General features: G+C 44.9%; 1 protein-coding gene across 4 annotated transcripts in view; it reads right to left on the minus strand.

Annotated features, from left to right (window-relative positions):
- Positions 1–1,994: 1,994 nt before the first annotated feature.
- The window catches only part of EIF4B (eukaryotic translation initiation factor 4B), a 37,201-nt gene continuing 24,124 nt past the window's right edge, over positions 1,995–15,071 (minus strand). The window contains exons 9-15 of one of the 4 annotated variants that reach the window (XM_033221968.1): positions 9,706–9,934; positions 9,047–9,144; positions 6,445–6,658; positions 5,799–5,854; positions 4,812–4,917; positions 4,447–4,519; positions 1,995–4,061 (exon numbers count right to left, since the gene is read on the minus strand). In XM_033221968.1, coding sequence (XP_033077859.1) covers positions 3,981–4,061; positions 4,447–4,519; positions 4,812–4,917; positions 5,799–5,854; positions 6,445–6,658; positions 9,047–9,144; positions 9,706–9,934 — 857 coding nt within the window. In that variant the 3' untranslated portion in view covers positions 1,995–3,980. Of the gene's footprint in view, positions 4,062–4,446; positions 4,520–4,811; positions 4,921–5,798; positions 5,855–6,444; positions 6,659–9,031; positions 9,145–9,705; positions 9,935–15,071 lie in introns of all 4 variants that reach the window. The other 3 variants (XM_033221967.1, XM_033221966.1, XM_033221965.1) reach the window with 3 other exon arrangements.

A 15,071-nucleotide genomic window follows, 5' to 3' on the forward strand; every position in this document is an offset into this window, starting at 1 on the left:
CAGCTGGGAGGCTTCTGGGTGGACCCACACTGTTTTTTTTTTTTTTGAGACAGGGTCTTGCTCTGTTGCCCAGGCTGGAGTGAGTGGTGTGATCACAGCTCACTGCAGCCTTGACCTCCTGGGTTCAAGTGATCCTTCCTCCCGAGTAGCTGCGACTATGGGCATACATCACCATACCTGGATAATTTTTCTATTTTTTGTAGAGAAGGGTCTTGCCGGCCGGGCACGGTGGCTCAAGCCTGTAATCCCAGCACTTTGGGAGGCCGAGACGGGCGGATCACGAAGTCAGGAGATCGAGACCATCCTGGCTAACACGGTGAAACCCCATCTCTACTAAAAAATACAAAAAACTAGCCGGGCGAGGTGGCGGGCGCCTGTAGTCCCAGCTACACGGGAGGCTGAGGCAGGAGAATGGCGTAAACCCGGGAGGCGGAGCTTGCAGTGAGCTGAGATCCGGCCACTGCACTCCAGCCTGGGCGACAGAGCGAGACTCCGTCTCAAAAAAAAAAAAAAAAGAGAAGGGTCTTGCCATGTCGCCCTGACTGGTCTCAAACTCCTAGGCTCAAGCGATCCTCCTGCCTCATCCTCCCAAAGTGCTGGGATTACAGGTGTGAGCAACCATGCACCGCTAACACACATCTTTTTTTTTTTTTTGGAGACAGTCTTGCTCTGTCACCCAGGCTGGAGTGCAGTGGTACGATCCCGGTCCACTGCAGCCTCCACTTCCCGGGTTCAAGTGATTCTTCTGCCTCAGCCTCCTGAGTAGCTGGGACTACAGGTGTGCACCACCACGCCTGGCTAATTTTCATATTTTTAGTAGAGACAGGGTTTCACCATATTGGCCAGGCTGGTCTAGAACTCCTGACCACGTGATCTGCCCTCCTTGGCCTCCCAGAGTGCTGGGATTACAGCCGTGAGTCACCGCACCTGGCCACACACTTTTTAAATGAGGATGTGGCCATACACAGGGCCTTCCTCTATACCCTTTCTGTACACAGCCATCATAAACCTCTTTCAACAAGCCTTTCCTATTTTTGTTCCTTCTTTCCATCATTTACCTAGATCTCAGTATTGCACAGCTAAGAGAGTGGCTTGAAACAAAAGCTTGGAGAATGTGACTGAAACTGATTCCAGTGGTAGAGAGGCAGTGAACAAGCATTACCTTGTAGGTTCCCCAGGCAGCCTGGACAACAGGGGCACCTAAAGCCACACTGAAAAGCCTTCACATCATCACAGCTGAGTCTCATATCCCTCAAGTTTGCCAATTTTGGAAAACAGAGAAAAATGCACTGGCCAGAAACTAGAAGAGCAGCTGCTCCAATTGGCTGGAAAATGCTATTTGTGTTAACTGGCTCCTCCTCTTGGCTCTTAAATCCCCAAAATTGTTGACTGAGGTTTTCCCGGGCTCCTTTTTATGCTCCACCTCCTTGTGACCTTAGGGATTCTCTGCCACTGTCCTAACCCCTTTCCTGCCTTGCAACAATGACCAGTCTGTCCCTAGTTGTTTGGAAAATTCCCACTGAGTCTGTAAGCCTCTGTTCTGGTAACCTTGACCAGGTTGTCACCAGTATCTCTGGTCCACCAGTGCGGTGTTGACTCAAGGGAGCAGCACCTCTCCAGATTGCTGAAATAAGGGAGGGAGATTATGAGGGAACTGCCCCAGGGACACAAGGATTCATTCTTAGAGTTCCCACATCTTGATTAAAATGAACTGTACAGGAAATAGACTGCAAGCACATCCAGGTGATTAAGTAATTAACACTAGGCCAAAAAAAATAGCAAGAGGGGAGCTAGGATGCAAACTGTATTACTAGGCCTCAATAAACATTGAAATGGATTCCCTTGTAACCCCACCCTCTGACCTTGGACGATATGGTATCCAATGCTAAATGAAAACTTCAGAGATGGTGGAGGAAGGAGGAACAGGTGGTCAACGACTCCAGTAAAAACCACTGGGAGTGCAGAGTAGATGTCAAAGAATTTCAGCATTACAATGAACTTTAAAGATCAGATTTATTTGGAGAAAACAAAAAACCCACAACCCAAAGGATGGGATTTTACATCAAGACATCTCCCAGGTAATAAGTCTACAGATTACAAATCATTTTCATAGAAGATATTTTTGTACAAATTTTACATGTATTCAGGAGCGGGACATTAATCCCCATTTCTATTTTAATAGGGGGGACAAGGCAGGGGAGAGGGAAAAACAGTTTTGGATATAACTATTTGGAAGGAGAGTAGACATGAAGAGGGCAAACCCTAGCTTTTCATTATCTACAATCAATGGTTTTTCCTTTAAAAAAAAAAAACACCTTTCAATGTTCAACACTATTTAAAAGCCCACTTCTTAGCTACTGGCCAATCCACACCAATTATTTAAATTCACTTGGTACACACCTTTGTCAACTGGGTAAATTATATTATGCCCACTGCTGCAGCACGCATAAACGAACACCCCTGCATGGCTGAAAAGGGCCTAACCTAGGACTGATGGGAGAAGGGCTTGCAAACCAAGATCAAGGTGGTGTTTCTCTGCTAATACTGTCTACCAAGCCGATCCCTACAAAAATGCACATACAAGCAGGCAAGTTTAGCTACTGTGTTGCAAGAGAAACCAGGACCTTGTTAAATAGTTCTCTCCATTACCATTTATTCTCTCAAGGGAAGCTTTAAAAATAATAATAATAAAGAAAAACAACACATTGGTCTGGCTACCTCATGAATCCAATAAGCATTGGTGTAGCATTTCAGTGGAGAAGGAAACTTGGGGGGGAAAAAACCCATCAAGGTTGTAAAAAAGGCTCCCAATTTAACTGTCCCTGTCCCTATTTATCCACCATCCAAGACGGTCATCCATTATTCTAGAGCACTCTGATCTATAAAAGGGGTCAAAGCATCAGGAGCAGGCAAGGAGTGAGAACCAAAAGATGTCAAGAAACCGATTTGCTTGAGAAAAGCAGCGATTCTTCCTTTCACAACTCTCCATGGCTGAGAGAGAAAATGCCCAAGACATCATCTATGTGACTTAAGAGACTGCTTTTTGGGAGGTTAAGAGTAGCACGAAGAACTTAAGATGACGACAAGAGTCTAAGTTTTTTGTTTCAAGGTTTCAACAAAATGTGGATATATTCAAACTTTCAAAAAGGACAGTGTTTAGAAAGGGTAAAACTAGAACACAGAAAACACTGGGAATTACCACGACCCCCAAGTGCTTCCGGCTCCAGGAAATAACCATTCATGTGTTTGATGGAGGTCACACAGTTTTCCCCTATTACCTGGTGCAAAATGACTCATCACTTCCCAAAAGCTTCTTTTCAAACCACGATTTTCCCATTTATTTTGGTCCAATGCAGTCCTATTCTTTATGGCCTATAGTCTCATTCCCAACTACCCCCCTAGGGGGTTAAAAAAAAAATTCCCCCTAGGCTGGCCCCCAAAACTCAGAATTAAATAAGAGGAGGGGCTGGCAGCCTCCTGGAGACTAAAACAACTTGAGACTAAATCTACCTTTCCAAGAGTGGAAAATTTATTCAGATAATGTTTTGAGAATTCATATATGCCACAATAGGATAAAAACTAAAAGGTAGAAATCTCACAATTTTCCTTCTACCTCCCTCCCCTACTGCCCAACCAGGTTCCAGACGTTATATCACTGTCATTACCTTTTCTGCTAAATGGAGGCCCCCTAGGCACTAATCACACTGGCAACTGTGTGGTGACATAACGCACCACAACTCTTCCTCTAAAAAGCTGTAGTCCCTTTCTCTCTGGCTATATTGGCAATTCTCCAGTTACTTCAATACTTTAAAGGCTGCAGCAGCATGCAAAATAATTTCATTTTTTGTTTTTAAAAAAAGGTAAGAAAGGTCTTCAGGAGATGGTGAGTTTTATTTTGTCTTGTCTGGATAGAGGTTTTGATTTGCTCTCGAATGTTCCAGGGTGGAGAGAAACTAGGAGAAAGCACAGGATGTAGAGGTCTATTCGGCATAATCTTCTCCCTCGTTTTCATCTTCACCATCAACAGAGAGAGCAGCATACTTGCTTGCAGAACTGAACTTCTGTAACACAACCAGAGTGACAGGATAATGAAGGCCTTGGATTATCACATCAAAACCCAAGACACAGAATACTGATCCTTTGGCAATGGGGGATGACAGTCAGATGACACCCACTTGCTTGGTCATCAGCATTGTCCACTGGAGAGGAGCTAGGGAAGAGGGTCAGAGGCACATGTGATCTTACTGTAGTCCCATACCACCTCTACACCTTGCAAAAGGGATGAGAACAAAGGAAGGCAGAAACCAGGAAAAAGCTAAACTTCTTGTGCTATTTCAGATAAAGACCAATGTCTTATTTCCAAACACTTCATTGTATTCCAAATGGAAAGGAGTCCAACGGCAAAAAGTATTCTAAGAAAAATTGGGAGCAGCCTTCAACACTTACCGAAGCTGGATTTTCCTCAGGTTTCTTTGGCTCAGGTGCAGATCTGGAGTCTTGATCCTTTTTGCCATCTTTCCTGCAGAGAGGTAAGCATAAAACCACATCTTTAGGAAAGGACTCGCCTAATACAAATATGTGCATGCATGCAGTTTCAAGGCACTGAACAGGCATCTCTAGTCAACAGTCCTTATTGTCTGGATGATGTATTACTTCTAGATTTTCAGAATCTTAACTGTCTACATTGGCTGACTTTAGTTTGCTCACAATGAGAGATCTGACAGTGCTTTGAGAACCAAGAACTTAATTTCTTAATTACACAAACATGTGGATCAGAGGAAAGATGATAATGAGAAAGAGAACAAGCATACCTATCTGACTCCTTCCAGTGGTCTTTGTTCCCTCCATCTCCTGGTCCACGGCTAGAGTTCCCAGTTTGGCCTTTTGGGACATTCATCCCATCTACTTTATTTTCATCTGCTTGAGCAGTAATGTAAACAAATTAAAGGCAAGTAAAGTTATCAATGTCCCTCTCCTAAGATTTCCCTTAAGCTGAAGAAAACTGTGCCCACATGTACTGAGGGAAACTAACCTCACCCCAACCCAGACTTCCTTCCTGAAGCCCTTCTTTCCACATCCTCTATAGCACACAAAAATACAAAAACCAAACAAAATCCACTAAAAAGTTCCATGTAGGGATGTGCCATCATGAAAAGCAAGCTGGAAATAAAGACTATGACGCTCTGTAGTGACCTTGGCCTTGCTGATGGTGACATTTCTAATCTGGACTGAAAGTGTTAATTTCCTTCCGATTTTTTTCTTCTCCTGTCAAAGAAATGTTCTACCAGGAAAGGGCAGAGTTTCATATTTTCTCCAAAGAGGCCATTCCTCCCCTCTACTGGCAAGAAAAGGTAGACAACCCAATAATTCTTTTTTTTTTTTTTTTTTTTTTTTGAGACAGAGTCTTGCTCTGTCGCCCAGGCTGGAGTGCAGTGGGGCCATCTCAGCTCACTGCAACCTCCGTCTCCCGGGTTCAGGCAATTCTCCTGCCTCAGCCTCTCCCCAGTAGCTGGGATTACAGGCATGTGCCACCACACCCGGCTAATTTTTTTGTATTTTTAGTAGAGACGGGGTTTTGCCATGTTGGCCAGGCTGGTCTCGAACTCCTGACCTGTGATCTGCTCGCCTTGGCTTCCCAGAGTGCTGGGATTACAGGTGTGAGCCACCGTGCCCAGCCAACCCAAGAACTCTTAACACAGTATCAGGTGCAAGACACACTGCTCTTCAAAATCTAATTTTGGAGGCCTTTTTATTTAGGCTTCTAGGTGAAAAACCTATTTCCCATACTATGAGCTCACCTTTCCTTGCTGGTCCTTCCTCAGATGGCTGAGCTGGAGCTACTTTTCCCCCACCACTAGAAGGAAAACAGGTAATCACATTCATCAGTTGTTTCAGGAAGAAAACAGCCAAGAAACTTATAATCATCCTCCAAATGCAGTAGGTAAGCTTTACAGAAAACAAAATCATACTCAACGTTATGGAACATTAAAATATGGGAAAGAAAGCAATGAAAACAGTAATTTGAACACTAAATGCCATATGCTTTCTAATTATCACATCATGCAGGATTAGTATTGCTATTTTCTTTTCTTTTGGAGTCTTAACTCTGTCGCCCAAGCTGGAGTGCAATGGCACATCTTGGCTCACTGCAACCTCCACCTCCTGGGCTCAAGCCTCTGACTTATATTTGCAGATTTGTGCGGCACTAGTACTCCCATCATAGCTGATTTCAAGCTACCAAAGTGATGTCAACTGTCTATCAAAACTCCAGAAAATGGAACAACTAGGTCTTATGAGCCAATTCCAGCACACTAAGAGACTAAAGCCAGCATAACTTATAAGGCGCTATACAATGCTGGCATCCTGTAGGGCATCTTCTGTCATTACATCACAGTATTTTAGAATCTGCACAGCTAACCAACTACTGTTTCCAAGCTGACTCACCTTGTAGGGGATTGCTGCTCTGTGTCTGAGCTCTGAGATCGAGCTGGAGGGTTAGAACTTCGCTTCACCCAAGCATTCTCCTTTGGTGGAGGGGCTGGCATTACCTTTAGGGGCTGATCAGGTTTGGGAGGTTTAGAAGTTGGAGAGTGACAATCTTCCTCCTTATTGAGTGTTTCATTTTCTAGAGACTTCTCACTCTCTCTCCTTCGTGCATCTGTGAAGCCAGAGTGAAAAGATCAAATTATCAGGCTTCTGATGCTCATGCATCTACCAGGATCTCAATAGTGTGAAAAATGGTTCACATCCAAGTTTTGGCTCCCAAAGATGGATTTATCCCTAAACCAGTGGTTTACAAGTATTTCCAGAACAATGTCTTACTGATGCACAGAGAAACAGGAAAAATAATGACCATATATACAACTTAAGGGACACCCAGCTATCTGACCTTTTTAGGAATGAATATCCTTGACAGCCTTTCTGTATTCTAAATGTTAAAGTGCCTTGACCTGGAGAATGTACATATGTGAAGAGGACCTATGATGAAACCCCAAACTCGAGTAACCACTGCTCAACTTCAAACTCAACACACATGGACTATGATGCAATCACATTTATGAAAAACAGCCTACTGGCTGGGTGCAGTGGCTCACGCCTGTAATCTTAGGACACTGGGAGGCTGTGGGGGTGGGGGGAATCGTTTCAGCCTAGGAGTTTCAGACCAGCCTGGACAACATGGTGAAACCCTAGCTCTACAAAAAATAGAAAAATTAGCTGAGTGTGGCATGTGCCTGTAGTCCCAGCTACTAGGGATGATGAGGTGAGCTGTGATCGTATCGCTGCACTCCAGCCTGGCTGACGGTGAGACCCCATCTCAAAAAACAAAACAACAACCTACACATGTGTTTTTTTAAAAAGGTAATACGTGTCTTCTCAAAACAATGAGCCTCCTTTGGGAGGCTGAGGCAGGATTGCTTGAAGCCAGGAGTTTGAGACCAGCCTGGGGAGTGTAGTGAGACGCCATCTCTAAAAAAAAAAATTTTTTAATTTAGCCAGATATGGTTGCATGTACCCGTCCTAACAGCTACTTGGGATATCGGGGCAAGAGGATTGCTTGAGGCCAGGAGTTGGAGGCTGCAGTGAGCTATGATCGCACCACTGCACTCTAGCCTGGGTGAGAATGAGACCCTGTCTTAAAAATAAAAAACTAGGCCGGGAGCAGTGGCTCATGCCCATAATCCCAGCACTTTAGGAGGCCAGGGAGGGCAGAGCATGAGGCCAAGAGATGGAGACAATCCTGGCCAACATGGCGAAACCCCATCTTTACTAAAAATACAAAAAATTAGCTGGGCATGGCGGTGCTCACCTGTAATCCTAGCTACTCAGGAGGCTGAGGCAGGAGAACTGCTTGAACCAGGGAGCCGGAGGCTGCAGTAAGCCAAAATTGTGCCACTGCACTCCAGCCTGGTGACAGAGCAAAACTCCGTCTCAATAAACAAACAAATAAATAAATAAAAGAAATGCAAGTACAAATCAATTTAGAGGTGGGAGGAAAGACCTTAAAAAACATCACAGTGGCTAGCACTTTATGAGGCTGAGAGCAGCCTGAGCAACATGGGGAAACCATCTCTACAAAAATTTAACTGGGTATAGGCCAGGTGCAGTGACTCACACCTGTAATCCCAGCACTTTGGGAGGCCGAGGTGGGCAGATCATGAGGTCAGGAGATTTAGACCATACTGGCTAACACGGTGAAACTCCGTCTCTACTAAAAACACAAAAAATTAGCTGTATGTGGTGGCGGGCGCCTGTAGTCCCAGCTACTTGGGAGGCTGAGGCAGGAGAATGGCATGAATCCAGGAGGCAGAGCTTGCAGTGAGCCGAGATCGTGCCACTGCACTCCAGTCTGAGAGACAGAGCGAGACTCCATCTCAAAAATAAATAAATAAAATTTAGCTTGGTGTGGTGGTGCATGCCTACAGTCCCAGCTACTAGGGAGGCTGAGGTGGGAGGATCACTTGAATCCAGGAGGTGAGGCTGCAGTGAGCCATCATAATGCCACTGCACTCCAGCCTGTGTGACAGAGTAAGACCCTATCTCAAAACAAAACAAAAAAAAACACATCATGGTAAGGGAAGGGAGGTATTACAATTGAACCATTTAGGTTTCTAAAACACTAAAAGCGCTTGATCAACCAGTAATAACACTGCTTGAGAACACTGCTCTGGTGATAACATCAAAAAAGGTTGGTCTTGGGACAGCCCATATGAAACTCCAAGCCTTTGACTGTTCTGAATAAACAACATTCTAAGATGTTAAAACATAAAATGAAAATACACCAAAAAAAAAAAGACATAAAATGAAGGGACAAGCCTAACAGTCAAGTATCCAGTTCAGTGGTAGATTATTAAGCAGATCATCTAGGTCTACTCTGGTACCCATTCCTCAAATGCTTTGCAGCAGAAGACATGAAACTCCAATTGGCCCATGCAACTCATATAAAGAGTTCATGACTGAATTTAAATACTGCAAAGTCTGCATAATTTGGTTATGGATAGTTTATGGAAAACGGCAATAACACAATACCCACCCTGGTCTGACTTACTTCTGCCAGATGTGGCGGAGGTCCCAGTCTGTGATGACTCACTTCCTGTCCTCGACCGTTCCCGTTCCTGAGTTTCTTCACTTCGCCAGCTTGGGTGTCTGTACGAGAGATTTCACAAAATACACATTATGCCTGGCTCAATGAAGGCCACCTTAGACCCTATTCTACCACACTTGCTTCATCTATAGGTGTATGTGCATATAAATTTATCTTTCCCTCAAACTATTTGAAAGCTGCAGACATTAAGACACACTTTGGCCCTAATTACTTCAGCAAGAATCAACTAATACAGTTAAGAATGCTATCCTACATAATCTACAATACTGCCCTTCTTTACTATTAACACAGTTCTACAAGCCACTCACTACCAAGCCTAGTTTTTCAGGGCAATTACTTATTATAGGAGGTCTCTAGCCTTTTAGATGCAATACCAGCTTTTAACAGTAAACACTTTTGTGATGGACAGGAAACAACTCTTCATTGTGTAAAACTGTCCCTAACACTGCATACTAACACCCCCAGCCACAGCCCAATAAATGCTCATCAGTGACAACCAGTGATATAACAACACAAATTTCCCAAATGCCCCTGGGAATGTAATGCCCCCATTAAGAACCACTGGATTCCCAGATGGGATATCTATCAAGGAGACAACCTACCTCTCCCGAGGCCGTCGTTCTAGTTTTGGCTCATCCAGCTGACGCTGCAACTTCTCTTGTTCCTTCTGTAGCCGTTCTTCTACTTCTCTTTCTCTAGCAGCTGTGTCAACGGGCTTTGCCCCTCCAAAGATAGAAGCAGCTCGACTGGACTGGGAGGTACTAGCAGAGGAATCATCTTCCTTAGGAGTACTCCGAGGCTTTAGATTCAGTTTGGGTCTTTGAGGGGGACCTAAGTTAAATGAAACTTTAAGTAATAGTTTTCCAAATTGTCAGAAGCTGATGGCTGAAAGCCAGATTCCCAGATATAACTCCTATGAAATGCTATATGAGATTCAAGTTAGTGGCCTGGCCGGGCGCGGTGGCTCAAGCCTGTAATCCCAGCACTTTGGGAGGCCGAGACGGGCGGATCACGAGGTCAGGAGATAGAGACCATCCTGGCTAACATGGTGAAACCCCGTCTCTACTAAAAATACAAAAAAACTAGCCGGGCGAGGTGGCGGGCGCCTGTAGTCCCAGCTACTTGGAGGCTGAGGCAGGAGAATGGCGTAAACCCGGGAGGCGGAGCTTGCAGTGAGCTGAGATCCGGCCACTGCACTCCAGTCCGGGCGACAAAGCGAGACTCCACCTCAAAAAAAAAAAAAGTTAGCGGCCTAACCAATCCGCAGAAAGCAAATAGGACATCATTAGAAAATAGGTAGCTTAGGCCGGGCGCGGTGGCTCACGCCTTTAATCCCAGCACTTTGGGAGGCTAAGGCGGGTGGATCACGAGGTCAGGAGATCGAGACCATCCTGGCTAACAAGGTGAAACCCCGTCTCTACCAAAAATACAAAAAATTAGCCGGGCGCGGTGGCGGGCACCTGTAGTCCCAGCTACTCAGGAGGCTGAGGCAGGAGAATGGCGTGAACCCGGGAGGCAGAGTTTGCAGTGAGCTGAGATTGCGCCACTGCACTCCAGCCTGGGCAATAGAGAGAGACTCTGTCTCAAAAAAAAAAAAGGTGTGGTGGCTCACACCTGTAATCCCAACACTTTGGGAGGCCGAGGCGGGCAGATCACCTGGGGTTGGGAGTTCGAGACCAACCTGACCAAAAGCAAAACTCCTCAATCAATCAATCAATCAATCAATCAATAAGTGACATAAATAACCAAGTTCTGGCCAGGCGCGATGGCTCACGCCTGTAAACCCAGCACTTTGGGAGGCCGAGGCGGGCAGATCACCTGAGGTTGGGAGTTCAAAACCAGCCTGACCAATATGGAGAAACCCAGTCTCTACTAAGAATAGAAAATGAGCTGGGAGTGGTGGCACATGCCTGTAATCCCAGCTACTCGGGAAGCTGAGGCAAGAGAATCACCTGAACCCAGGAGGCGGAGGTTGCAGTGAGCCGAGATCGGTGCCATTGCACTCTAGACTGGGCGACAAAAGCCAAACTCCATCTCAAAAAACAAAACAAACAAACAAACAAAAACCAATAAACTTCAATTACTCTTGTACCACATCCATGATGTAGTTCAAGACCATAGGAAAGACTAAAAATGGTAAACATTAAAGTGATAAATTAATAATCTATTAAGATTTCTATGTGAAAAAATTTTTTGACCATCATTAAACTACTGGATGAAAGTATCTTGCTTCGAAATCTGTGTGTTAAGAACTAATACAATATGATACGGAAGACTCTAGTTCTTTTTTTATTTTTATTTTTGAGATAGTCTTGCTCTATCACCCAGGCTGGAGCGCAGAGGTGTCATCTCAACTCACTGCAACCTCTACCTCCCTGATTTCCCTGTGTCAGCCACCAGAGTAGCTGGAAGTACAGGCACGTGGCACCACGCCCAGCTAAATTTTGTATGTTTAGTAGAGATGGGGTTTCACCAAGTTGGCCAGGCTGGTCTTGAACTCCTGACCTCAAGTGATCCGCTTGCCTCGGCTTCCCAAAGTGCTGTTACAGGTGTGAGCCACCACGCCCAGCCAGGAAGACTCTAAATCTTATACCCTCGTCTCTGTGTATAATATAAATTTGGCAGGTGGTTCATGGGGCAAAGCATGTAACACTGAACAAATAAATTCTTTTTTTTTTTTTTTTTTTTTTTTTTGAGACGGAGTCTCCCTCTGTCGCCCAGGTTGGAGTGCAGTGGCCGGATCTCAGCTCACTGCAAGCTCCGCCTCCCGGGTTTAGGCCATTCTCCTGCCTCAGCCTCCCGAGTAGCTGGGACTACAGGCGCCCGCCACCTCACCCGGCTAATTTTTTGTATTTTTAGTGGAGACGGGGTTTCACCGTGTTAGCCAGGATGGTCTCGATCTCCTGACCTCGTGATCCGCCCGTCTCGGCCTCCCAAAGTGCTGGGATTACAGGCTTGAGCCACCGCGCCCGGCCTACAAATAAATTCTTAAGGCAGCCTGATTTCTTCCTTGATTCAAGTTGTCAGAATACTTTCAAGAGAAACCTAAGTGTTTCAAGGAAGTTAAATTTCTAAAAATCATTGTCCTAAATATTTTGGATATACAAAAGATACAGAGAACATAAAGAAAGCCTACGTATACAATCACCTGACTTAAGTAATGTAACCTTAACAAAGAGGTAAAACCTCCTGATGACATGACCAGCTGCACTCTGTCCTCTAAATAACCACAAATGGTGACTTTATGCCCACACTTGACTTTATACTTTTACTACGTATGCACACAGTACCTGTAGATAGAGGGTACTGTTTAACAAGATCTAAATTTTCTACGAGGGCTTCAAGTCGACAGTTTATATATGTTCCTAGGCATATTTTAAATCTGTATTATAGCCCTGTCACTTTTATAAGATAAAACGGGGGCTCAGAAAAAGTAGCTCACTTCAGATATTTAAGATATTAATAAAAGAATACAGCCGGGCACAGTGGCTCACGCCTGTAACCCCAGCACTTTGGGAGGCCGAGGGCAAGTGGATCACTTGAACTTGGAAGTTTAAAACCAGCCTGGGCAACATGGAGAAACCCCATCTCTATAAAAAATATCAAAATTAGCCAGGCATATGGCATGCACCTATAGTCCCAGCTACTGGGGAGGATGAGGTAGGAGGATCACTTGAGCTCAGAAGGCTGAGGCTACAGTTAGCCATGATTATGTTATTGCACTTCTAGCCTAGGCAACAGAGTGAGATCCTGTCTCAAGAAGGAAAAAGAAAAGTAAATGGTGGGCAAACAGTGAAGGCCCGTGTATGTCAGAGGTATAGAGAAAGGGCTATCTTCCAGGTCCCAGGGAAACTAGAAAGGTCAAACAGAGGAGAATAAGGTAATTAGATCTTATGCCAGAAAGACAACTGACAACTGGGGCCAATGTAAAGAATGGAGCAAGGAAGGGAACTCTGTTAGGAGGCAATGGCCAGTTATGTGGGAGCAGCAACGAGGCTTCAACAAAGGTAGCAGCAGCGACTAGAGACAAGAGGGCAGATCTTAGAGGGAATTGGGGGTAAGAGAAAAAAAAAATCAGGTATGCAGCTTTTGGTGGGGAGGTAAGGGACAGTGTGAGAGAGGAAAAGGTCAGAAGTCAAAGAGAACATGAAGCCCACATCTGAGCCTCCACTTTTCTAACTTGTAATTTTACCTATACCACATAGAAGTCTTAGAATTAATACATGTACAAGCACTGGGCTCACAGATGGAACAGAGTAAACAGTTAATAAATGTTAGTTATTCTTTTTAGGCTTCTTGCTTGAGGAAATAGCTTTTAAGAACGTAGTTTTTTGGCCAGGCGCGGTGGTGCACATCTGTAATCCCAGCACTTTGGGGAGGCCAAGGCAGGCAGATCATGAGGTCAAGAGATCGAGACCATCCTGGCCAACACGGTGAAACCCCATCTCTACTAAAAATACAAAAATTAGCCAGGCATGGTGGCACGCCCAGCTACTCGGGAAGCTGAGGCATGAGAATCACTTGAACCTGGGAGGCAGAGGTTGCAGTGAGCCGAGATTGCGCCACTGTGCTCTAGCCTCAGCAAGAGAGAGGCTCCGTCTCAAAAAAAAAAAAAAAAGTAGTTTTTTAAAACCTTTTTTATTATTTATTACATAGGGTCTCACTATGTTGCCCAAGCTGAAATGAGACCTTGGCTCACTGCAGCTTTGACATCCCAGGCTCAAGCAACCCTCCCACCTCAGTCTCCTAAGACACTGGGACTACAGGCACATGCTACCACACTCAGCTAACTTTTATATTTTTTGCAGAGAGATGGGGTCTCACTATATTGCCAGGGCTTGTCTTGAACTCCTGGGCTCAAGTGATCCTCCTGCCTTGGCCTCCCAAAGTGCTGGAATCACAAATGTAAGCACCACCCCGGCCTAAGTTTTTTTTTTTTTTTTAAACAAACAAACATTGAATTATTATTATTATTATTGAGGAAGGAGTAAGACTTCACCATTTTTTGAGGGAGGAGGAAAGACTTCACCGCAATAGAATTGCCATATGGCTCTGAATAATTTTGTCATCTCACTGTGTTTTTTTTTTTTTTTTTTTTTTGAGATGGAGTCTCGCTCTGTTGCCCGGGCTGGAGTGCAGTGGCCGGATCTCAGCTCACTGCAAGCTCCGCCTCCCGGGTTTATGCCATTCTCCTGCCTCAGCCTCCCGAGTAGCTGGGACTACTGATGCCCGCCACCTCGCCCGGCTAGTTTTTTGTATTTTTTAGTAGAGACGGGGTTTCACCATGTTAGCCAGGATGGTCTCGATCTCCTGACCTCGTGATCCACCCGTCTCAGCCTCCCAAAGTGCTGGGATTACAGGCTTGAGCCACCGCGCCCGGCCTCACTGTTTTTTATTAGTTGTCCAGATCGATTTTACTTTCTTGGGGAATCACAGGAGATGATGGATATAAAGCCATTGGCACAAAGTTTAGGACTAATACAAAGATGTTAAAGATAGAAAAAATTCAGCCGGGCACGGTGGCTCACACCTGTAATCCCAACACTTTGGGAGGCCGAGGCAGGTGGATCATGAGGTCAAGGGATTGAGACCATCCTGGCCAACATAGTGAAACCCCATCTCTACTAGTGATGGTGAAACCCCATCTCTACTAGTGATGGTGAAACCCCATGCGCCTGTAGCCCCAGCTACTCGGGAGGCTGAGGCAAGAGAATTGGTTGAACCTAGGAGGCAGAGATTGCAGTGAGCTGAGATCGTGCCACTGCACTCCAGCCTGGCAACAAACAGAGTAAAACTCTGTCTCAAAAAAAAAAAAAAAAAAAAGGACAGAAAAAATTCTAGGACACATGCTATAACCTTTTATATGACATCACTGAAGTTAGAACACAAATGGTGGCCATTTATTAGTATTTTCTAACAGGTTAGATTTGTAACAGTTTACATTTTATATCTTATAGTATTAGGAGCA

This window comes from Trachypithecus francoisi, unplaced genomic scaffold (genome assembly GCF_009764315.1).
Source record: "Trachypithecus francoisi isolate TF-2019V2 unplaced genomic scaffold, Tfra_2.0 Lachesis_group11, whole genome shotgun sequence".
Lineage (NCBI taxonomy): Eukaryota > Metazoa > Chordata > Mammalia > Primates > Cercopithecidae > Trachypithecus > Trachypithecus francoisi.